Source organism: Alternaria infectoria (genome assembly GCF_024043175.1).
Source record: "Alternaria infectoria strain BMP 0036 chromosome Unknown scaffold_2, whole genome shotgun sequence".
Lineage (NCBI taxonomy): Eukaryota > Fungi > Ascomycota > Dothideomycetes > Pleosporales > Pleosporaceae > Alternaria > Alternaria infectoria.
The window spans coordinates 1645893-1669511 of NW_026250691.1; the positions used below are offsets into that span (position 1 = coordinate 1645893).

At 52.9% G+C, this 23619-nt stretch overlaps 6 protein-coding genes across 6 annotated transcripts; 4 read left to right on the plus strand and 2 right to left on the minus strand.

The window, feature by feature from the left end:
* Window positions 1–4414: 4414 nt before the first annotated feature.
* On the minus strand, window positions 4415–5622 carry CGA1 (Glucoamylase 1 precursor (Glucan 1,4-alpha-glucosidase) (1,4-alpha-D-glucan glucohydrolase); the record flags this gene model as incomplete). Its single annotated transcript, XM_051493405.1, has 4 exons — window positions 4415–4458; window positions 4508–5064; window positions 5114–5456; window positions 5505–5622. 4 exons carry the CDS (start codon window positions 5620–5622, stop codon window positions 4415–4417), a joined length of 1062 nt encoding a protein of 353 aa, XP_051356636.1.
* Window positions 5623–9477: 3855 nt separating this feature from the next.
* On the plus strand, window positions 9478–11196 carry J4E92_002000 (uncharacterized protein; the record flags this gene model as incomplete). The annotated part of the gene is made up of 1 exon (XM_051493406.1): window positions 9478–11196. One exon carries the CDS (start codon window positions 9478–9480, stop codon window positions 11194–11196), a length of 1719 nt encoding a protein of 572 aa, XP_051356637.1.
* A 4601-nt stretch (window positions 11197–15797) lies between these two features.
* On the plus strand, window positions 15798–16351 carry J4E92_002001 (uncharacterized protein; the record flags this gene model as incomplete). Its single annotated transcript, XM_051493407.1, has 2 exons — window positions 15798–15890; window positions 15938–16351. 2 exons carry the CDS (start codon window positions 15798–15800, stop codon window positions 16349–16351), a joined length of 507 nt encoding a protein of 168 aa, XP_051356638.1.
* Window positions 16352–16570: 219 nt separating this feature from the next.
* On the plus strand, window positions 16571–17817 carry J4E92_002002 (uncharacterized protein; the record flags this gene model as incomplete). The annotated part of the gene is made up of 2 exons (XM_051493408.1): window positions 16571–16578; window positions 16788–17817. The coding sequence occupies 2 exons, from the start codon at window positions 16571–16573 to the stop codon at window positions 17815–17817; spliced, it is 1038 nt and encodes a 345-aa protein (XP_051356639.1).
* A 494-nt stretch (window positions 17818–18311) lies between these two features.
* On the minus strand, window positions 18312–19531 carry J4E92_002003 (uncharacterized protein; the record flags this gene model as incomplete). The annotated part of the gene is made up of 3 exons (XM_051493409.1): window positions 18312–18777; window positions 18835–19220; window positions 19271–19531. The coding sequence occupies 3 exons, from the start codon at window positions 19529–19531 to the stop codon at window positions 18312–18314; spliced, it is 1113 nt and encodes a 370-aa protein (XP_051356640.1).
* A 1981-nt stretch (window positions 19532–21512) lies between these two features.
* J4E92_002004 (uncharacterized protein) lies at window positions 21513–23043 on the plus strand (the record flags this gene model as incomplete). Its single annotated transcript, XM_051493410.1, has 4 exons — window positions 21513–21901; window positions 21953–22333; window positions 22387–22837; window positions 22885–23043. The coding sequence occupies 4 exons, from the start codon at window positions 21513–21515 to the stop codon at window positions 23041–23043; spliced, it is 1380 nt and encodes a 459-aa protein (XP_051356641.1).
* Between the last annotated feature and the right edge of the window lie 576 nt (window positions 23044–23619).

Consider the following 23619-nt stretch of genomic DNA (forward strand, 5'->3'; position numbering starts at 1 on the left):
GCGACATGGTAAAAGGTTCGACATGGCCGACCTTTCTCGAACGAGAGAATATAACGTAAGAGCAGAGGGCAAATTCATCCTCATATATGCGTCTAGTTTCCTGTTCCTGGGCGATGGCATTGTCTTCAGCGTCTTTGGCTGCATAGTGGCTCGTAGCCTGCGAATCACAATGCTCCTCGTAGGGAACATTGGTAGGGGTAAACCGAAGCGGTTTGCTTCATACCTAGTATATATAGACTCGTGATTCTCGTCTCGGCATGACTCCGGGGTAGGGATGATATCGAAGTAGCGCTCTGCTTGCCATCGTAATGTCTTACTTTCCCGCCTTGAGCTTGGTGTGATGCCCCCCTCACTTCGTCCTCGCTCTCAAGTTCCATCACAGCATCGACGTATCCACCACCCTCTTCTCCTGCATGGTATATCTGCATAGTTGTGTCGTATGGAGAGAGGTTCAGGCGCCGCTGCGTGAGTATCGGAGTGTTTGGTGTCCAGAGCGAGTTCGTCTATAATGTCTAGTTGGCTCGCGTGTATATAAATATATTCCTCTATCTTTGCAGATCGGACATGCGTGGGAGTACCGGAATCAGGGAATCGTGAGAGGCTATGAGAGGCAAGCGAATGTGCTCCAATGGGGCCTCTCCTACCTCCATGCGCTTGCTTGCCATTCCGCGCAAGTAGGCTTCTTCACCGAGTGTCTTAGTGCCGTTCTGGAGGATCTTAGAGCGTAGGCGCTCGATGGCAAGAAGTTCAGCCGCCTTGCTAGCGATCCCCGCGGGCGTGTCAACTATGTGAGTGCTCGTCGTCCTCGTTATTGGCGGTTCCAAATTTGGGTGTCGAAGATACAGTCCAGACAATAGGTCCATCGGATCTGATCTGATCGTATATATATATCAATACGAAGGGCTTCCTACACGGTGAAGCGGTACATATCCAGGAAACACAGATAGTAAGACCTTGTGGCTGTCAGCCTATTACGTATTAGCTATGTTGGCAGACTACGTACCAGAGTGTCGTCAGTGTTGTCGGAGAGCTTGGATGGCACCTAGTAAGGTCGGTACTGGGGGAAGGCCGCAGGTTTATCCAGCGCTTGGCTCAGCCGACGGCTTGGTGGAATAGGACACATAACTCGTGCCGAATGCCGTAAGCAGAAATAGAAGAGACCACACGGGATGAAACCGTAGGCAGTTCGTACGTTGAACACCTGCTGGAATGATCCAGACTTTATATAAAACTTTTCGAAGAGCAGCAGTGTCTCTACTAGACTCTTTGGCGTGCCGAGCGAGGCATAGAAGTCAGTCATCCATGACGGTAGGCTTCTGACTCTTTCCCAGATTACTCCATGCCTTCTACTGTTGAGTGGATCGGCCTGTGGTAGCCTAGGATTGATGAGGAAGGTTCCGACATCAGTAGTACAGAAGGTATGGGTGTTCGTAGGCACATGGAATATCTCGGAGTGGATCCAGGCTCCACAGGCGTGATGTCGAAGGACAATCGTTCGAGTGGGTTGACGACTAGTGCGGAGGTTCTTGGAGATGCGATACTTCTCTCTTTCGTAGAGTATCTCCTCGCGTATGAGTCGAACGACTATTGCGCAAACATTGGTAGCAGCATAAGTGCATGCAGATGGGTATGCGCTATATATAGTTCTGAAGGATTGCGAAATAGCACAGAATGTGCCGAAAGGCTCAGGAGTGGTGTATATACAAAGCTATATTGGTGCGTTCGAGGTGGCGAAACTGTTGGACTGAGCACGCCTGTGGAACCGCAAACGATGGGGATGGCAGAGACGATAGGAGTGGCGCAGTCGATAGAGCCGCGGATGGCAAGGAACTGAGCGCAATAGGCGACGAACCTGCCTCTGAGATAGTTCCGCGGAAGACGCCGTGGCTATAGAGTCTGTCGAAGTTCCATGACCTGGAGAGTGGAAGGCTGGGATCGATACGTCGACGTAATGCTTTGTGGCAGTAACAGCTAGCTCGGCGCAGAATAGTATTGACCTCTCTTTCGTCCAAAGGCGCTCGTCCATCTTTCTCGTCTCTCCGAATTTGTGCGAATGATGGAAGTTATGGAAGTACCCGCATATCTTGAAGAGCAGCTATGTCGGGTGTCATATCCATCGTCAGGATCAGACATAAGCTTCTTCACCGAGAAATTCAGGCCCGAAGTCGATTCCAATGTTATCGGTACCTGGGGCTCCATATACCGGCGGATTATCAGCGTCTCAAGGGGTAGTGGGTTGTTGTCAAGCGCCAGGTGCGATAGAAGCAGCGGCGAATGCAAGGGTCATGTTCCAGCCCCCGTGGCAGCCCTCTGCGCCTAGCAAGGTGTGCTATATAAGAACAAAGGAGACGGGATATAAGTGAACAGAGTGCAACGGTCCGGGTGTGTATATAAGAGGTTTTGGATACTCAGTAATAGTAAGCCTGGATGGCTGATCTGGGCGAACAGTATGTGTCAAGATGGGAATACGAGTCCTCTGGCCAGCAGACAAAGTGTACTACGAGGAGGCATGAGCCAGAAACAGGACCGGAAGGGAACATGATGAGACGTATATATTCTCAATCAGATGGAAAGTACATGATGCAAAGAGAGGGAGTTGTACAAAGCAAGATGCAAGACATAGGAAAGGAGACATGATAAAGACTTGAGTGGGAAAGAGGCCATGTAAATACCTGTTCCTCAAGGAGCTGACCATATCATTTCCGGTGTAGACGGCAATGCAAGATGATCACCGTTTCCGCGGCAAACAACATCGACGCAGCCACCGTTACCCGCTCACAATTCCAACCACGTAGCTGCATGACGGAACCTGATCCGCTGACGGTACGCAAGAAGATACTAGATATCCAGATAGTAGGGCAACGAGAATGCCAACTCAGAAGCATCTATGCGAAGTCCTCGGAGTCCAATGCGAGTGCTGAGACAAACACCGTGTATGTATGCGTGCCCGCATTGACTGATGCAGATTCGCGGCCGAGACAACACTCACCGCCTTGCGACTTTGCAATTAGGCAATAGCATATGCAGATATACTCCACAGCTGGAAGCAGCTTCCCTAGACGGCGACGCGTATGCAGCCTTCAGTCAAACATTGACTACGCACCGCCAGTCGCGTTCCGCTAGCTGCCAGTATCGCACCGATCCGAGATTTCGGTGTATGGGGCAGATATGATCCCTGGGGGTGATTTCGATACAGTTCTCTATATGCAGTGAGCATTGCAAATCATTGAGGGACAGACGTCGAATTGATGATGTGATGGAGAAGGGAAGTCACGACCAGCCCTCTGGAATGGCGCCACATCCGCGCTAACCGCATTCCCTTACGCACTTTCACCTTGATAATCAGCCCGCACAAACAACATCAGATTTACCATGCCCACGGGTCCTGAATCGAAACCCGCAAGGCAGAAGATGCGTCATGTAAATTCCGAACCCAAACATCAGGTAGCGAACCAACAAAAGCACTGGAAGAGGGCCGTGACCCTTGCTCATTGTGAGACTGACCGCGCATGTCCACTATCACCATCGTGACGATAGCCGTAATGAGACTATCACATCACATCGTATCGCATCGCGTCACAACGTAGATCGATCTGTGCCCGTATTCCAAGGGCAACAGCAGCCGAACCAGTTCGTCTTGGCCGGCCCGAATACTGACTTGCTATGGAGAAGGGGGGAAACCAGAGTGTCGGGTTTGCCAGAAAGTTGTCCATGTTTGTGTGGGTGTGCACGATGCTGGTTCCCTTGCTTTGTTCCCGCAATTGTTCCGCGAAATTGTCCCTTTGTTTCTTTCTTCCGGAGACAAGGTTGCTCCCGCACTCTGGGGTCCGATTATGCAAGGTGTGCGAGCATTGACTTGTTGGTTGGGACCGAATCGATTGGCATGGCTTTAGTCGTTGCGACTGGGACGAGTCGATTTGTAATATGATCTGATGAGGGGAGATGATTGGGAGGTTAAAAGTAATTCATCATTTCACTACATATCTCACACATGCTGTATACATACGAAGGCCAAAAAAGTGCATGCTGCGGTGAAAATAGACTTGGAAGAACAGGTAGTATTAGGAAAAAAGCTTCTTTTGGCAGCCGCTGTACACACGCTTCGCACGCCGTTGGAAGATTCTTTATATCAAAGGACACGTTCCAATTCCCAATCCCTCGTTGGGCCCAAGAAAACGTTAAAAGAAATAAGAAGATGAAAAGACGCTTCGCTGGTGGTGTGTTCCATGGTCTCTTCGGCCCGCCCGCAGGGTATCAAAGAGGTAGCGACCCGGGCCTGAGCAAAACCACTTCTCGACAAAAGAAGCGCAAACATGCAAAGCAATGTCCACAAACGCCTGTGGAGGACATGAGGCATGCAACCCGTGATTCGAGATCAGTTGGAAGATGTTCGTTTATCCCGCCGCCATTGCACTTATATCAAACCGCACAACCGCAGGTTCTCCTGGATAATAATGTCTAGAACATGTCAGCGTGATACAAGCATAGTAGTATTGGGTAGTCGTACCGTTTACTGCAGCCATGACGAAGCGGATCTGCATAGTGTCTGTGGCACATGTGAAATGAGTGTAAATTTGCTTTGTCTCGTGTTGGTTGAGCGAAACGAAGCGGTTCAGGATGTAGTCACACGCAGCAGCGTAGTCTGGGCCGCCCTCGTAGTCGGGGAAGTAGTTCTTCATGGGGCTGACGGGCAGCTTCTCCTTGAAGCGATCGATCTTGTTGAGGAACAGGATGATGGATGTCTTGACGAACCACCGCGAGTTGCAGATGGAGTCGAACAATGTGAGAGCTTCTTGCATACGGTTGACAGTCTCGTCCTCGAACAGCAGCTGGTCGTATTCGGAGATGGCGACGAGGAAGAGGATGGTGGTGACGTTCTCGAAGCAGTGTATCCACTTCTTACGCTCAGATCGTTGACCACCGACATCGAACATGCGGTAAGTAAGATCGCCGATGATGAAGGTGGTTTCGGTGATACCAGTCGTCTTGACACGCGATCGGAGCACGTCCTGGTCGTTGGGAATGTAGTCGGGCGCAGCGATACGGTCGATGGAGTCGAAGTAGCTGTCAACGGTTAGCGATGTTGCGCATTTACTGCACGGAGCATGCTCACTATTTAGCAGAGTCGTTGAGCTGGTACTCGCGCGAGCGCTGGAAACACTGTTGGACACCGGCGTCCTTCCACAGGACGGAGATGGCGTTTCCAACCTCCGGGGGTAGGCTGTCGCCCTCGATCTGTGCCGGCTGCATGAAGATGGTCTGGACGTGGTATTCGGCGCGCTGGTCGTCGAGCGGCAGCTCGAGCGACTCCATGGCCTCGAGGATGACGCGCATCGACTGGACGGTGTTGCTGAAGATGATCTCCTTGAACGACTCGCGCTCGTCGCGTGAGTATCCGCCCTCGTGGATGAGCTTCATCTGCTTGAGGATGGTCGACTTTCCGGACTCTCCGGCTCCTGCGCGCTGTTAGAGGCTGGCGACGTGGCGGGCGTCGCAATACTGACCGAGGAGCAGCATCTTGATCTCGTTGCGCTGCATCATCTTGTCGCGCTTGAGCTGGTTCTCAATCTCCTCGTTCCTCTGCTTGCCCTCCTTCTCCTCTGTGCTCATTCCGCAACCCATGATGGCGGTAGGGGACGGTGTCCGGGGTGATTATTAGGGTAGGGTGGGTGATGTTCCGTCGAGGCCGGCCAATGCGGAAATCTGGAGGGCAGAGTCAATAGGAGCTCAATGGCAGACAGTGGCGGCGTCGTGCGAGTGCAGAGGGTTGGCGACTTTAGCCGTGGGCGAGGCGAGGCAGGCGATGCCGATGTTTGCTCGCTCGCGCTCGACGGTGGCGCTTGGGTCCCAGAGCTCAGGCAGCGGCAGGCGCGACGGGGCGGCGAGACGCAAAGGGAGGCTCACCTGGTATTACAAGACGACCCCCAATGGAAGGCGCGGTGGGCAGCGGTCGGATGTGGAAGGGATGAGGGTGGAGGACGAAGGTGAAGGGATGGCTGGCGTATGAGAGACGACGAGGCTCGCTTCGCTCCGAGGTCTCAGGGTTGCTGCACGGTCGGCTCGGGGGTGGATCGGCTGGGGGAAGCAACGTTGGCTGCGCGCTCGCCGACGTGTCGCAGCAAGAAACAAGAGGCGCAGAAAAGGGCCGGGACTGGGACTGCAGCGATTGCGACGAAGTACAGCCGTGGATTGACGTTTGGGAGAAGCAAAGAACAAGAGGCGAGTATGAAGAAGGCTGATGAAGGCCGCGAAAGGAGAGGCGCTTGCCCGCGAAAGGAAGCATCGCCAGGCCTAGCTAGCCTGCAGCTGCTCCCGGGCCACTCTACCACCAAACCCTCCGATGCCCATCTTGCAACGACTAGGTGCTAGCATCACTAACACCTTTTGCCGATTCCCCCTGGCTGGTTCGCCATCTTCGCTGCTTCTGCGCTGTCCGCTGTCTTGACGTGGAGACCTGTCTGAGCCCACCCACTGCCGACCCAACACCACACCCATCAGACGTGCCCGCCTGTTCGTCCGCCCGTCTGGCACCTGTTCGCCTGTTCGCTCACCGTAAGTTGGCCTTCGCCATTGGCCGCCGGGCACAGCAGCTCCATTCGCTGCAGCTCGCCCGCTCTTGCTGCAGGCCCTGGTGTCGCCTCCTCAGCCTCTGTTGCACTACGCGGTTTGACATGGAAGCGCTGTCGACAACACCGCCAGATGCGACTCCCGTAAATCCCGTCCCGCCTGAGTCTGACTAGCTGCGCTTCTAGAAGGTTTATGGAAATTTTGGACCCATCGAAAGAAGAGGGCCTTGACGCTTGGAGCCGGCAAAGCATCCAGGCACGGTGCCTTGAAACGCCGTCGCGTTTGGCCTCTCCTTCTCACCCGTCCAGTCTTGCATCTGCAGGCAAGGTCCCGGCCTCGCACTGCGTCGCTCTATCTGCTGCTGTTCTACCTCCATCAGCAGCCCGTGGTGGTGCGCTGACAGGTTTGGTATCACGCTTCTGCCAGCCACTCGAGTCGCTCCTCGGCCAAGCACTGACCGGGGGGCTATTGACTCTAGTCCCCTTGCGGCTAGCCCCGCAACACACGAACATTCGCCAAACGTCCGTCGCATCGCTTCATCTCCCCGACTCGCGCGCTTCGGCCAATCATTGCGCAATCAGATTTTTGGATTTTCCCAAGTATCCTCGCCTCGCCTTTCTGCCGTTGCACTCGGCTGCCTGCTCGTCATGTCGCCTCAGGTCTGGGTGGATGCTGGATTTATGCTCTTCTGGGGTACTCAGCACTTATGAACATGAACGTGTCGCGGTCATGCGACTGCCATCTTCGTCCCGTCCTTGACGAAACTATAAATCACTAATCTGACTGGCAGCCGGGGCTTAGCCGTGCCGAATACACTCTGTCTGAACACTATACTTCTTACCAGCGTTGTGCTGTTCCAGTACCCTTCTCCTGGGATGATGCATCAACAGTCTCAACTTCTGTCTCAACTCTTGCGCACAGTCCTGAGTCAGACTGACGGGAGGACCCACGAACGACACGTGGGAGCAATGACCGCCCGTGAATGCCGCTGAATAGGGGGACAGCTCTGGCCACGCGAACAGGTGACTACGTTTACACCTCGTTCATGGCTCGAAGCACGAGCATTCCCCCAGCTTGTCTAATGCCGAACCTTATAGTTCCACGCCTTTGCAGATATCATATCGTGGTTATATTCGCGTTCTCCTGTTCGATAACTTCATCTCCTGTTATCGTCAAGATCTGCGTCCCATGACGGAGTATGGCTGTATTCCACCTCTTCTCTCCGTGAGCTCCACATGGCTACGCAACATGCAGACCAAGTTACCCGCTTTGGTGGTGACGTCTCCACATAGCGACGACGTTCCTGCGCATTTAGCCATCTGGTAACCGATTTGGGTGGGTGCCGAAGAACATCCATATTTCTCTACTTGAAGCTCTGTTATCTCGGCCTCTGGGCGCCGTTACAAGTCATGCATACTGTAGTGACAACGGGTAGCTGACGAGCTGTTGTCGATCGCCTTTGTAATCGCTGACTTGCCATGGTATCGGTTTGATCAGTGTACGATTTGCGCTAAGACTGAAATTGTCATCTTTTGCGCGTTACTCCAGTCTTCAATTAGAAACTGGGACGAATATGGTTCTCTCGAGAGGTAGCACCAGATGTCGCAGCCGTTGTCACGAAGACAGACGATAATGCCAAACAGACGCGCACAGCCAGATGACGGCCCAGAATAGTCCATGACCTCGTCAGTCGAGTTTCGCGTCACCAACGCGAACGAACACCAATGACGCGGTTCTCGGGTAGTCGCTAACGCTGGGCTGCAGCGTGTTTTCGTCCCACGTAATGCACGTAGGCCAAGGCTCGCTTTTGTGTTCTGCTCGAAGTTTATACAGGCGCCGTGCAACGACTGGCTGACGTGGTAGACTAGCCCGAACCCCAGCGCTTAGCGCACGACGCGAGCGCCTAGAATAGCATCTTTGCACCACCACATCTTCGAAGCGACGACTCTCCAGTCAATCAGCCTCTCTCAATTCTGCGAGCGCTTACCATGGGTGTCAATGACCTCGAGAAGCCGCTATCGTGGCGCCTCAGCGGTTGCTCACGCAGGGCTCTGACATGGCGGCTGGCAACGATGCCAATACATATTGTCAGCCTACCATCCCCCACTTAATGGCTTTTGTATACATCAACAAAACTTCATGAGACGGTGGACGCGTTACGAATTTCCTTGAGTTTCTCTCCTTCAATTTCCTTGTTCATTCCGCTGCAGGTTCAGCGCTTCTCCGCATCTTCCCTCATGTCTAGATCTCTTAGTGAGTAAACTATTGTCATACGTCCATCCTTGAAGATGTAGCTAACACTGGTACAGATACTGTACAACTATGCTTATGAGCCACTTCAAAAGGCTATGGATCTCATCAGTCTTTATAATACTAGCTTCGCCGATGCAGGCAGCACCCACTGTCGCTTCCACACCAAACTCCCTTCCGCAGGCGCTTCAACAGAGTGTACCCCAATGCGCACAATCATGTTTACGGTCTTCGCTGGACGAAAGATTTCCCGTAGCATGTTCTGGTCAAGAGAGTCTTCAATGCCTCTGTTCTCGTTATAGTAATGCTGGAGAGTCACTTGGCGAAGTGGCTCTCGGCTGCATCTACCTATCGTGCCCCATGGAAGATGCCCAGGCATCACTCAGTTCAACCTACGGGATTTGTCTGGGGCAAAAGGATGCGGTCATGCCGACCAAGAGTGTTCTCACGTACGTCGTGACGAGCGCAACTCGCACCATGTCGCCGACTCTCAGTCTACCAACCACAACGAGCACACCGGTCATCACATCCTCTTCACGAATTCAAAGCAGCTCTACCCAGACCGCTTTTGCCGATACTGTTCCTTCACTCCCGTCTGCTACATCGTCGGCAACGTCTTCGCCTGTCGCAGCAACCACGGCTTCAAACAATCCTCCCAGAATGACACCTGCGCAGATTGCTGGACTTTCAGTAGCTGCAGTAGCAGCTTTTGTTATGGCGATTGGACTGATGGCGCTCAGTGTGTGCTTGCGCAGACGAAAGGAGCGACGGGTGGTCTTCGATGGAGACGAAAAGGGAGAGACTCAGCGAGGAAAGCAGCTTTCGACAAGATTCTCGCACTATGTCCAAGTAGGATACGGTACTGAACTACCGAAGCAGTTCCCCTTGGCGCCTCCGCGAGCTTTTCGCAGGGGCAGCAAGCAAGGCCCAGCACGTCCAGCGCAACGACTCGGGGTGGGAACTTCCAACAGTTCCTCAAATTCCTCGTTGCCACTGGATCAGATAGGTCTGGCCATCAGTGCCGAGCTGGATGGAAAGCCCGTGGTACCTCAGAAGGCGCCAAAAGTCGGCACAACGCATCAAAAGGCACCTCTCGCGACACAATCGCATACCAGCACAGCCTTTCGGCCTGTCAGTACGATGACTCAGGAGACTGTCTTCGAAGAAGATGAGACCTCACCACACCGGAGATCCTCGATGCTGTTGCCCACGCCTCCAGTACCCATTCCTCCGATCCGCGCTCTACAGCCCTCTAGACGAGCACCAAACTTCGCCGTCAACCAGCGTTCAGCAGGACGTGGATCCGAGTTGTTTCTTAATATTCCTGTTCGTCACGAGAGGCCCCAGCCGAAGCAGATTGCTGCGGCAGCGACACGCTCTCATGGTGCACCACTACCACCTCAAGCGCAGCCTGCAACACGCCCGCGCTTGGCACCACCTTTCCAGATGACATCTACAGCCACTTCGTACGAATCAAAAGCCACGACTGCCAGCTCGCGCGACGCAAGCACATCTGGAGACATCATCGACTATTATTTCTCCAGTGGCCAGAGCCGTGACCAGACACCCAAGGCCAGTCCAGCGCGCATCGTCCGCCCAAAAGAGTCACCGAAGACTGTGCAGATTAAGTCAAAGAAATCGCACGGTAGCACACTGTCGCGTACTACATCGCGAACTTCGACCAGCCTACGCGATTCCCTGAACAGCCAGACATCTTTTGAGACGACAAATGCCAACGACTCCACACCCGAAGATGAGGACGAAGACAAGCAACTGTCGGATGACAGTGCCAGCAATAAACAGCAGCTATCACCTGTCGCTGAGTCGCCAATCTCCAAGCTGCGATACCCAAAGGTGCCTCGGTCTTCGAATCAGCTGGTACCGCGTAGCCCAAAGAGTTCGCCACAGCAGCAGAACTTCAGAAGTCCACGTAGGGCCCCAGACGCGTCAGCACTTCTTCAGAAACGCAACAATGCTCTTCCGCCACTACTACTCGAGTCCCGGCCTAGACTAGAGAGCCCTCACCGAGACCCGTTTACATCCCCGCCGCGTGTGACTAGTCCTCCGCGCAGGGCTCGGTCACACATGCGCAGCAACAGCACAGAGTCGTGGAGCACGACACCTGCTTCAAAGACGGGTATCGACCGTAAGAGTCGCGTGCAGAGTGGCGCTTGGGGTAGAAGCCCTGTCATGTACGAGGAAGACGTCGTGCGGCCGTTGAATGTGAGGAGGAAGAGAGACGAGATGTCCGAGTTGAACATCGGCCGAGATGTAAACGTCGACTTCGATCGGGACGGATTGAAGAGTCCTGCATGGGTACCCCGACTCACGCCGAGGAAAAAGGGCGAGGACCTATTCCTGGAGGTCGGGTGGAGATGAAGAACTGTGAGGCGAAGTTCAATTCTTGACTACATAACCTTTTCATGTGTATAGATTTTCTTAATGAATGACGATGGCGGAAATGGAGGAGAGGATGGGAGACGACAAGACTGTCATTTCCTTTACATGTTTGTATAGTACGAGATAGATACCCACAGCGCTCATTCATCCTTTTACGTATATCGAAATTGTAACAATACACATATTGATTTTCCATGGTTTGCCCGTCAATCAAACAGCCTGGTTGAGCGGCCTTGGTACAGGGACTCCTTGGTGTTGAAATGGTGATTAGCCAGCCAGCGGTATATAGCACAGCGGGAGCGCTATTTACCCAACTGCCCTAGCAGCCTAGTCTCACGTCGTCGCAGTCTCTCAGCGCAACCGGAGAATAAACAGGTTAAATGTCCGGCTCTAGTCGAGACATCTGTATTGGGGCTTTCACGATTGAGCCTCATGTACGCAGTTCTGTTTCGGCCGCGGCGCCGATCCCGGGTGTCGCGATAGCCGCCCGGAAGAATTCTGTCGCATCGTGAGTTTTCTGCATGGCGCAACACGTTGGAGCAAGAGTTTGAGAGAGGCGTTCCCTGCGCTATCGGGGCACTGTGGTCCGCCAGTGCGGTCGTTCTCGGCGCATGGCGGATGCAGAGGGAACAGAGGCTGGCCAGGGCAAGAGGTTAGTAATGGACAGTCACTTGCAGCTGCAGCAGCGCGCCATTGACCGGCGGGACGAGACAGGACGAGACACGGCAAACCATGTCAGCACACGGCGCAGGCTTACTAAAAACAAAACAAGCAGCAGGTGGGATGTGGCATGTTGTGGCAGAAAGTGCGGCGACTGGTTGATGTAATCGGGCTTTGAGAGACCCCACTAATACGTCCACTCTGGCGTTATGAGTGAGGCAGGCATGACGGCTAGCCACCCCACTATAACTACAAAACCTAAACACCAGCACGTCTGCGACAACTTCTCTTCTTTCAATCTTTTCCCCATCGACAGATCTGCCCATCATGCCGTACGGAAAGACCGATGAGCTCGCTATCAACACCATCCGCACCCTAGCGGTACGTTACATCCCTCTGTTGTTTTGGAGGCCGCCCCACCATTATCAATAGCTACCCCGCTAGCAGTCCTGCTCCCAACAAAAGTGGCAGCAGCTTGTTGGAGGCTGTTGAGGGTCGTTTGAGAGATTCAATGGCTGACTTTTGGTGTTTTCATATAGGTCGATGCCACATTCCAGGCAAACTCCGGCCACCCGGGTGCCCCCATGGGTATGGCCCCGGTGGCCCACGTTGTGTGGAACAAGTTCATGACTTTCAACCCCAAGAACCCCAAATGGGTCAACCGCGACCGCTTCGTCCTCTCGTACGTACTTTTCTGTACTTCTCAACACATACAATGGTAGTCATGGCAGGCTTGGAATCGCGCAATGGTTCTTGGGTGTCTTGGATGAAAAGTTGCGGATCTCCGCGGCGACGGCAGATAAGAGAGCATTGCTTTCTTGATGTCAGCCGCTGTCGGAGATCCAGTTGTGGCTTTTGCACCAGAATCATCTCCGCGCAGATACAGTGCTTGCATTGGGGCTGCAACATCCCATGTTTTATCAGATGGAAAAGCTGACTGAGTGCCTAGCAACGGTCACGGATGCATGCTCCAGTATGCGCTGATTCACCTCTTCGGCTACAACGTCAGCATTGACGACCTGAAGAACTTCCGTGTACGTATTCATGATAATTCTACTGCCTGTCAAAACTAATTCCGCTGCAGCAAGTCGACAGCATCACACCCGGTCACCCCGAGTCCCACGACACCCCCGGTATCGAGGTCACCACTGGCCCTCTTGGTCAGGGTTTCGCCAATGCCGTCGGTCTCGCCATTGCCGAGAAGCACACCGCCGCCGTCTTCAACAAACCCGGCTACGAGCTGATCAACAACCACGTCTACATGTTCTTCGGTGATGGTTGCGCTATGGAGGGTATTGCCAGCGAGGCTGCCTCCACTGCCGGTCACTTGAAGCTCGGAAACCTCATTGCCATCTACGATGACAACCACATCTCCATTGGTAAGTTTGGCAGAGAGTTCGAAAGGAAAAACGGGGACTGACGTCATACAGACGGTGACACCAAGTGCGCCTTCACTGAGGATGTCATGAAGCGATTCGAGTCCTACGGATGGCACGTACTGCACGTCGAGGACGGTGACTCCGACCTCGAGGGCATTGAGAAGGCCATCGCTGAGGCCAAGAAGGTCACCGACAAGCCTTCGATGATCAAGCTCACTACCACCATCGGTTTCGGTTCCAAGCTCCAGGGTACCGGCGGTGTTCACGGAAACCCCCTCAAGGCCGACGACTGCAAGCAGGTCAAGGAGAAGTTCGGTTTCGACCCCGAGAAGATGTTCGCTGTTCCCCAAGAGGTCTACGACATGTACCACAAGCACGCCGCCGAGGGTGCTGCTGCTGAGGAGGAGTGGAACAAGCTCTTCCAGAAGTACGGCGAGGAGCACAAGGACCTTCACGCCGATCTCTCTCGCCGTCTGACCGGCGACCTCCCCGAAGGCTGGCAGAAGGCCCTCCCCACATACAAGCCCACCGACGCCGCTATTGCCTCAAGAAAGCTCTCTGAGAGCGTCCTCGAGGCGATCCACGATGTCGTCCCTGAGCTTCTGTCCGGTTCCGCCGATCTGACTGGCTCCAACAACACCCGATGGAAGAAGGCCGTCGACTTCCAGCCCCCTGAGCTCGGCATTGGTGAGTGGTCTGGCCGATACCTGAGATATGGTGTCCGCGAGCACGCCATGGCCGCCATCATGAACGGTATGTCCGCATACGGCACCATCATCCCTGCCGGTGGTACTTTCCTGAACTTCGTTTCATACGCCGCCGGTGCCGTCCGTCTGTCCTCTCTCTCACACCAGCGCGTCATCTACGTCGCTACCCACGACTCCATTGGTCTTGGTGAGGACGGCCCCACCCACCAGCCTATCGAGACTCTCGCCCACTTCCGCGCTCTGCCCAACATGATGGTCTGGCGCCCGGCCGACGGAAACGAGTGCTCTGCTGCTTACTACATGGCTCTTACCTCCAAGGGTACGCCATCCATCCTTGCTCTCACCCGTCAGAACCTGCCCCAGCTCGAGGGATCAACTCTCGAGAAGGCCATCAAGGGTGGTTACGTCGCTCTTGAGGACAAGGACGCCCAGATCACCCTCGTGTCCACTGGTTCCGAGGTCTCTCTCTGCTTGGAAGCCGTCAAGACCCTCAAGGACCAGGGTATCACCGCTCGTGTTGCTTCCCTGCCTTGCTTCGAGGTCTTCGACGCGCAAGACAAGGACTACAAGATGTCGGTCATCCCCGGCGGTATCCCATCGCTCAGTGTTGAGGTCATGTCCACCATGGGCTGGGAGAAGTACTCTCACGAGCAATTCGGTCTCAACCGCTTCGGTGCCTCCGGACCATACAAGGAGGTCTACGCCAAGTTCGAGTTCACCCCCGAGGGCATTGCCAAGCGTGCTAAGGCTACCATTGACTTCTACAAGGAGGTCAAGCCTCTCCGATCTCCTCTCGACCGTGCGTTCCAGCAGCTTATCTAAGCGTTTGCGTAGCGTAGGATCTGCTTTCTGGAAGTATTTGAGGTTTTGGAGCATCGTCTCTGGCTTTTAATGAGTGATGATATATAAGAAGCGGCAGCCCGCTTCATGGAGGAGAAGGGAAAGTCATAACCCGAATGTATAGAATTTGATTCCCCCTTTGACCAAAGATCTTGTAAACATGTGAACACAAAGCTGCCTGTGAGTGTGGATAGGGTGAACCCAAATCGAGTCTCGAGTTGACCTGTAATTACCCTCTCCAATCCAGCGTTCTAACTATATTAATAAATACAAGCGTCAACATCGAATGTCGTTGTGGGTCATCGGCAATCTTAACAAGCTTTGGTACTTTTGATTCTATTACGATGATATTGCTGCTAGGATTGTTTGAGCACTGAAGAGTATCTGGAGACATTTGGTTGAGAGGTGTCAAGGAGGGTCTCGCGTGGGTTGGGTGGGGTTGTAGCTGCAACGACGTCGGCGGGCTCTCCTCCGAGGCCGCCGCATCATCAACTTTTTGCGACATCATCGCCAGCATCACCACGCATAGCCATGATGTCTCGACACGACGATGACAACGCTTCCGCTCGAAGTATCAGAAGACAGCCATCGTCGCGCAGCCTATTTTCCGTGCCTACTCCAATAAAGCAGCTGTTCGACCAATTCCCACTCATCACGTATCCCGTCAACGACTTCCCACAACGCGCACCACAACATCACGACGCCCATGTACTCTATGTATTCACCACTGATGGAGGAGCAATTCGAGGCGCACCATCTCATAACCCAGCGTGCTTGAAGTGGCAGGTCAGTCCACGTCGACAGGTGCCCATACCCCACCACCAAGCTCACATTGTCGCAGACGTACCTCAAGTTTTCTAAAATCCCCTTCAGAGTCGCGTCGGCAAACAACCATGCCTCTCCCAGCGGCTCGCTGCCCTTTGTAATACCTTCCTCGCCAGATTCTTACAAGCGAACACAGCCTGTTCCCTCGAACAAATTGCAACGATGGGCCATGAACAACAGTGAGAAGGCAATAGAAGAGCCTGGAGATCTGCGCTACGAAGCATACCTGAGTCTGCTAGACCATCGGATACGGAGAGCTTGGGTACGTTCATCGCCAGGACGACCTGGCTCATGGCTAACCTATCCCAGCTCTACACTGTCTACCTCTCTCCCAACTTCACCACCATCGCCGAACCCCTCTACATCCTCCCAAGTTCACGCAACCCTTTCGTGCGCCTCACGATATCCCGCGAACTACGTCTCGCCGCCGAAACCGAACTGCTCAAGTTCTCGAGCATAATCAACGATGAGACACTCTACAACCAGGCAGACGAAGCTTTCGCAACGCTGGAGACACTGCTGGGTAAAGACGACTGGTTCTTCGGCGCACAAAGACCGGGCTTGTTCGATGCTAGTGTCTTTGCGTATACACATCTGCTATTGGATGAGCAATTGGGCAAGGGTTGGGTGGACACGCGTTTGCGCGACGCGCTAACGACGCGCACACGCCTGGTCACGCATCGAGACCGGATACTTGCTAGATACTTTGAAGATGGGTCTTGAGTGTAGGATGATTCCTGGGAGCAGTAGTGGAGTAAACGCTGTACAGATCTCCCATCAAAGTCCAGTCATGGAAATCACGAAACAGCGACTACGCGCTTGCGCGAGGTCTACCTCTCATCAGCTCTGTTCATGCCAGCTTGGAAGGACCGAACGCATGTTGAGTGAAGTTCGGACGTGGCGGACGCCGGGGGCAGTTTAGCGCGAGCCAGAACCCAGCAGATGCAGATGTGACTCACGCTACGGAGAGATGCACGACATATCGCCTAATTGGGCAATGCTGGATGCATGCTGGGCGTGGAGAGGGCGTGCAAAAGAGTCATTGGCTGAAGCAGGCTGGCATATAAGACTTCGCCAGGCACCGAGCAGGAAAAGCATCAATCCGCAGGAACTTTACCCCACTTCAGATCTGCAGTAACTGTTCGTCATCTGTTTCTAGGCCCAGCCAACCAACTGCCATCTACAGTCAGCAAACAGTCTTTCATTCCGCCTTCGAGAGCACCAGTATCAACATGACACAGCCAACATCCATCGACATGACGTTCGACACGTCCCTCGTCGATGTCAACGCAGCTGCCAATGCCTCCTTCTCGACCACCGAATCGGACTCAACTGTAGACGGCCAACAAACAGCAAAGCGTACTCAGACTTTACAACCGACTACGGCTCCACAAAAGCCTTCAACTCCAGTCCAGCACATCCCAACTCAAGCCGCCTACGACCAATGGGCCGCCATCTACGACACCGATGGCAACATGTTGCAAGCGATTGACGATCTAGAGCTCCAAACCCTCCTCCCAGATTTCTTATCCCAAGTCAAGAGCAGCACTGCCGCAGAACAGGAACTCCATGTGCTGGAACTAGGATGTGGCACTGGACGCAACACCGAGAAGCTTGTACGATATGATTGGAACGGAAAGAGCGTGGAAGTCATTGGTCTCGATTTCTCACAAGGCATGTTGGATGTCGCTGCGAAAAAGCTGTCGCCGTTGTTGAAGGAGAAGGACCAGCAAGGGGTGCGGTCAAGACTAGAGTGCTGCGACTGCTTCCCGACCGTCGACAACCCATCAGTCTCTCCGCTACCTGCGGTATCAAACCTGCGACCCGTCCATGCCGTCACATCCACTCTAGTCCTAGAGCACATCCCATTGAAGGATTATTTCGCCACACTGGCTGCACTGCTCTTACCTGGTGGCACGGCGTTGATCACAAACATGCACGCGGACATGGGACGCGTCAGTCAAGCTGGTTTTGTCAACGCAGACGGTGTCAAGGTTAGGGGAAGCAGCTACGTTTATACTGTGGAAGAGACTGCTGCGGCAGCCAGGACGGCAGGGCTTGAGGTAGTGAGTGTGAGCGAGCGAGAGATGAGGAAGCAGGATGTTGAGGGTGGTGCTGTGGGAGAAAGGGGTTGGAAGTGGGTCGGCACAAATGTTTGGTTCGGAATGGTTTTCAGAAAGACGTCGTGAGGCGCTTAAAGAAGACCTCGTGACAACCACACTCACACCTGCTGGCATGCATGGAGCCGTATTGTTCAGTTGCACATTATAATCTTCGTAGACCATTAATACACAAACGCTTTGCTCCACCATTCGTAGCATTCAGTCCAAGAACGTCGAAGGCTCTCACATCATATAACTTTCACTGGTTGATAATCTCAACATACGACCACAGGTAAAGGAATATACTGGATCCCGTTTGCTCTCCACACGTCAAGCCTTTAACCGGCCGGCTAGTAGCTTAGTGGGTGACCATAAGCGAATCCCAGCTGTTGTATGTTTTTGTTTTTGCTTATGCAGAGATCCAGAGGGATAGTAGAGAGATGTAGTGAGGAGCATGTGTAATTGGGAAGCTCAGGAGACGAGTATGAGACCTGAGAGCCCCAGAAGAGAACTGAATACAACGCTAAAGTCAAGCAATGGGTATAGACATCGCAACCTAAATAAAAGCATGATTCGTAATCTCATGAAGCGTGGTAGCTAGGAGGCATCTTCTCCTCATCATGCCCTCGCATACTTCCATCCCTATTCTGTGTCGAAGTTTTTGATCCACTTCTCCGCAGTTCTACGAGGTGTACTTCGTCGTCCGCCTTTCCAATACCCTCTAGCGTCTCGTCTACCGTCCTCGCCATCGTTGTGTTGAACAAGCTTGCATCCAGCATGCTTCTGCTTGGCTTACCCCTCTTCTTCGATGGCCGATTAGGCGTGTCGTCGTCTTCGTTTGGGTCGGAGTTGTTTTGCGTCGAGCCAAAGCACTTGGGTACCAGCTGAGCGAGAAATCTCCGGAAGGCTGGCATGGATACGCAAATTATACCGACGTTGATCTCGAGGATGGAGTATACGCCGGACATGAGGTTGTCGTACATGGGATTCGTTGATGTGGCGTATTTGGCGACCGCGCTGAGGCGGATGCAGGAAACTACGATGGTACTGAGATTTCTTTGTTAGCATGCAATGATATCATGTGGAGTGGGTGAATTGACTCACATGCCACCAACGCCAAAGATTGCGCTGAGGAAGACCTTTTTACGCGAACTGAGCTTCAGCGTCATCAGGTTGGGGATCGGTATCAGGACGATGGCGACGTCCAGACCAATGTTGAACGCCGCTGCTACCAGGTAGAACAGGTTTTGGTTTATACAGTAGTCCGGCGTGCTCGTCCCGTCCCAAGAAGTCCATACTGCGGAGATAGGCCTGCAGGCAAAGGTCATTGTGAATGCGAATGCGATTGTCCAGAGCACTGATATGACAATGAACACCCAGATCCATTTCCGGGTCGTCTCCGAGGGAAATATGCGAAGGAAGAAGAATAGGAAGGCGAGCTTGGTGAGCCCACAGCAGAGGAAATAGGATATTTGGGAGCCGTAGGTCAGCTGTCGAGCAGTCAGTAGTCATCCAAACACATTGAGTGTTGTGTGCTTACCCTCAAAACCTTGTAGATATCGCTATGGGGAACTACCCAAGTGTCTTTCCCGAAACCAAGCTTTGGCGTGTAGCACTGTATCACCGTCACGGGGAGACACGCTGCTTCGGCTGCTATTGCAAAGACATCATCTAGCCCGAACGAGTTCTGACTGATTGCTGACCACGTGCGAACGGTGACGGCGGCCAGAGCGACGGAGCCCGCTGTGATACCCGTCAAGAATATGACGTTGGATCGGTCGCGGACAGGCCTCTCGCACATGGTGGAAGTGACGTTGACAGCAGCTGTTGTTCGTTTCAGGTCAGCGCGGTTGATGTAGAGGTTGGTGGAGATTCTTACTGAGGGATTCTTTGACTGAACATGCGCCACCCACACAGGTCTGGATGGCCGCGTTTATCGATTCACTGTCACAGATACATTGCACATCAGTGGGTGCGCATGTCCTCTGAGCAGTGACAGCGTTCTGGAAGCATTTTGCCTAGTACTGTCAGTGATAGACTCTCATAGAAGTGGAGGAGGAACCACGACTTACTGCGCATGGCGGTAGCATGTTCAAGCCATCTTGTGCTAGAGTTGTATGCACAAAGCTATTCAATGTTGTGAGCCCTATGACGAGCATCTCGTTCCACCGCATGCTGAATAGTATGAAAGACCCAAGAAAGTGAGCCACAAATATGACGAGCTGTCGATCCTCGTTCAATGATCATTGATACATATAGCATACGATGGTGGTGAAAAAGCAGAAGAGAGGCTGCCATGGCCAAATGCCATCCCGAATCTTAGGTATCATCAGCACGTTTCCGTACATCCTTACCAGCATCCCGGTATTCGATATCCCAGTTGATATTCAGGAGAATTTGTTTCTGCTTGACCTGCGTAGGATTCGAGGCGAACTCTACCGAGCAGGCTGCATGACAGACGTGCCGTCCCAGGCGGCTCGGCATCCGGAGACTACCGAAACGGTTAATGGGATCAGAAACCTAGCTGAATTGAGTCCTCGCCGAAGTACATATCGATGCGGAAGTTGTTTTGTGAAGATGTAGTAAGCCGCGTTGTGAGTAATCCGATCAATTCTTAGAATGCGTGGCTACGCCAGTGTACAAAGGCCCGAATGCCTACTACACAGCGTTGCCATCATTACCATAGTATTCCTGGTGGCATAGGAAAAAAGATGGAGAGGCGTTCAAGGTTGTGCATCCATCATCGCGGTTTCAGATCCTATTGGCTCCCCGCGGAAGTCCAGATATCCACACAACGTCAAATTGATAGTCTAGACGTTGTTGCGAGCTAAGAAGCGGCTCTTAGGCTTGCGCATTTGTAGACTATAGTCTCATGCGTCGTGATTATGCATCTCTGGAGTAATTGAGGCGGCATTGGGGGACGGTAGGTGTGTGGAGGGCTGGCTTCGCTTCGCTTCGTGGAGCGTGAGGAGACTGTGAACAGACACACGAGTAAGCTGCGTCGATAGGCGACAGCAAAGTTGAAGAAGTCACAAGTCATGCAAAACTCTGGAGGCGGCAGGCGGGATAGGCGACACGGGACGGCGGCTGAGCCTGCTATGAACAGGGTGTTACAATTGGGGTGCTGCCGTGGACCCCCTTGCAAAAGCAACCCCCATTCGGCCATTCCGAGCGCGGCAGCATCCTTCCGACTCCCCGCCACATGGCAATGAGAAAAAGCGATGCTGGACAGTCTGGACACATCAAATCGAACAACGAATAGTTCGCGGGGTTCATCGGCGACTCTGGTTCAGCTGGCGAAGCTGAGAATGTCATGAGTTTGCTTTTGCGACTCGTGCAAAGCGCACACCATGGCCAGAACGCGAGGGTCTGCGGTACGCCCCGGCACTTGCAGTGTGCCCACAGTAGAGAGACCCGCATTTCGGCATCGTCTCTCCTTTCAGTATACTGGGACGGCCTGTTCGAGTCGTAGCTCGCTATCGGGGGCCTGAAAGGGTTGGCTGCAGTGTGCTGCAGTTAGCGATGAGCGACGATGGAAGATAATTCCGTCTGTCCCCTCCACCATCGTTCGCGTGGTGTTTCTGTCCTTCAACGTCGGGATATGCAACATGACGCTTCTACATGATGTTTTTCTGGGTGCACATCTTCGATCTGTCCTCTTGATCTACCTTTCTACATCTTTCGTCTCATACTATCTCGTCTGGACCATCTATACTCGAACCCTCCATCCACTAGCCAAGGTTCCAGGACCATTCTGGGCATCGGTATCACGAACATGGCTTATGTGGCACCATCACAAAGGCGACATTGAGATTATCGAGCGCGTTCTTCACCAGAAATATGGCCCCATCATTCGAATCGCACCCGATGAGGTAGTGACGACCGACACCACGGCCATTCCACACATCTACCCGGTTCAAAAGGCCCTACAAAAGACGGATTGGTACAATCCATGGCGACCATCAGGACTAAACAGCCAGCCGGACTTGTTCACGCAGACCAACGAGAAAGCGCACGCAGCGTATCGAAGGATTGTTGGAGGTGTCTATTCGCTTTCCAGCATACTGAAAAACGAACCGAATCTGGATGCGACCTTGGAACTCTTTCTTGAACGGTTGGGTAGCTTCGCCGACAGCAACGAAGTGTTTGACTTTGGTCTTTGGCTCGAGATGTGAGCTACAAATTGGTTGTCAAGGATTTCACAGTCTAACCTGTGGATTAGGTACTCGTTTGACAGCGTCGGTGTCGCCTTCTTCGGTCAAGCCTTTGGTTTTCTCAAGGACAGCATCGATTACAACAACTACATCCACTCGGTCCATCTTGCAATGCCATTTCTTACCCTTCTGACAGTCACTCCGTACTACATACGACCATTTCTGCTTTTGGTCGCTGTGTGCATCCCGAGCTTACTGAAGGCTGTGCTGGCTGTGGAGGACATCAAGAAGACAGCAATTATAGAGACAAAGGCAGCTACAGAGAGAACCCTTGAAGTGACGGGAAAGCGACCCGACTTACTTTCTCAGCTTCTGGCAATTGTGCAAGAAAAGGGAGAGAAAGTAAACTACTCGCACAGAGAGATCACATCGGACATGTGGGTTGCAATGTATGTGTACTGACAGAACAGCTACCCTGGAGTATCATGCTGACTGTTATTAGCATGGCTGGAGCTGATAGCACGTCGATCGCAATGCGCTCCGTTTTCTATTTCTTGATGAAGAACCCCGATAAACTGGAAAAGGCGCGCGCAGAAGTTGATGCGGCCTTTGAGAACGGTGCCCTCTCATCACCAGTACAGTACAGTCAGGTATCTTCTCTTCCATACCTCGTAGCGACTGTAAAGGAAGCCCTGAGATTATTCTCTCCATTCTCGGTATCGATGCCTCGGTACGCTCCGAACGAAGGAATCACTCTGTGCGGGAAGTACATCCCAGCGGGCTACACAGTTGGAATGAACCCTTCGATCGTTTCGCACGACAAAGACGTATTTGGAAAAGATGCGCTAGACTTCGTTCCCGAGCGATGGCTGCAGAGTGAAGATCGTACTCGGGCGATGGACAAGACAATTCTGGGTTGGGGTGCTGGAACAAGGACATGCGTTGGAAGGCCTGTGAGTGCACCGTGATCACATAGTAGGAAAGTACTAACAATGCACAGCTCGCTTTGACACAGATCTACAAAGTAACTGCCGAAGTATTACATCGGTTCGACTTTGAGATGGCACATGACAAGCCATGGAAGACGCACAATGCTTCTTTCAACGTCCAGACTGGTGTTGAGTGCAAGTTCAAACGAAGAGGTTCGACTACACCTTAGTCTTTTAGATATAGTCAGTATTGCGGTTACATGTGCAAGACCGTCGCAGTCTAGAGTATAGACAATACCGGAGACGCTTGGTCATCGCCCCAGCCGAAACGCACATTCAGAAGTTGTATGCATTGTACTGAGCTTTCCATGTTGTGCGCGGTTAGACCTCGAAATATCGCTTTTAGCAGCGTTTAGTGCTGTGTTGCTCCAAAGACAGTTCAGGCCTCCCTGTGGTTTCCAAAATTAATGAGATAATCATCTTGGAGAAGACGCCGATAATAGCTTAGTTGAGGTTGCAGTGTCTTTGGCCGTCGGCTTTTGCTTCCCCAAGAAAAGACCTCGGGATGCAGGGTTCGGTGTTTTACCCAATCAAAAGTCATCATGACGTCAACCTCCGTTCATGGTCCCATGTGCATTCTCAAAACTTCGCCATTTGAGACGCCGATAACTTTTCCTAAACGGCGATTATCATCGGCGAATTCGACAAGCAACTGAGATTAAAAGCAAGGAAAGAGTTCATATCTCCAAGGCCTTACCAGTAGCACCATCAGTCAACACTCAGAAACGACATCATCCAGAACACAA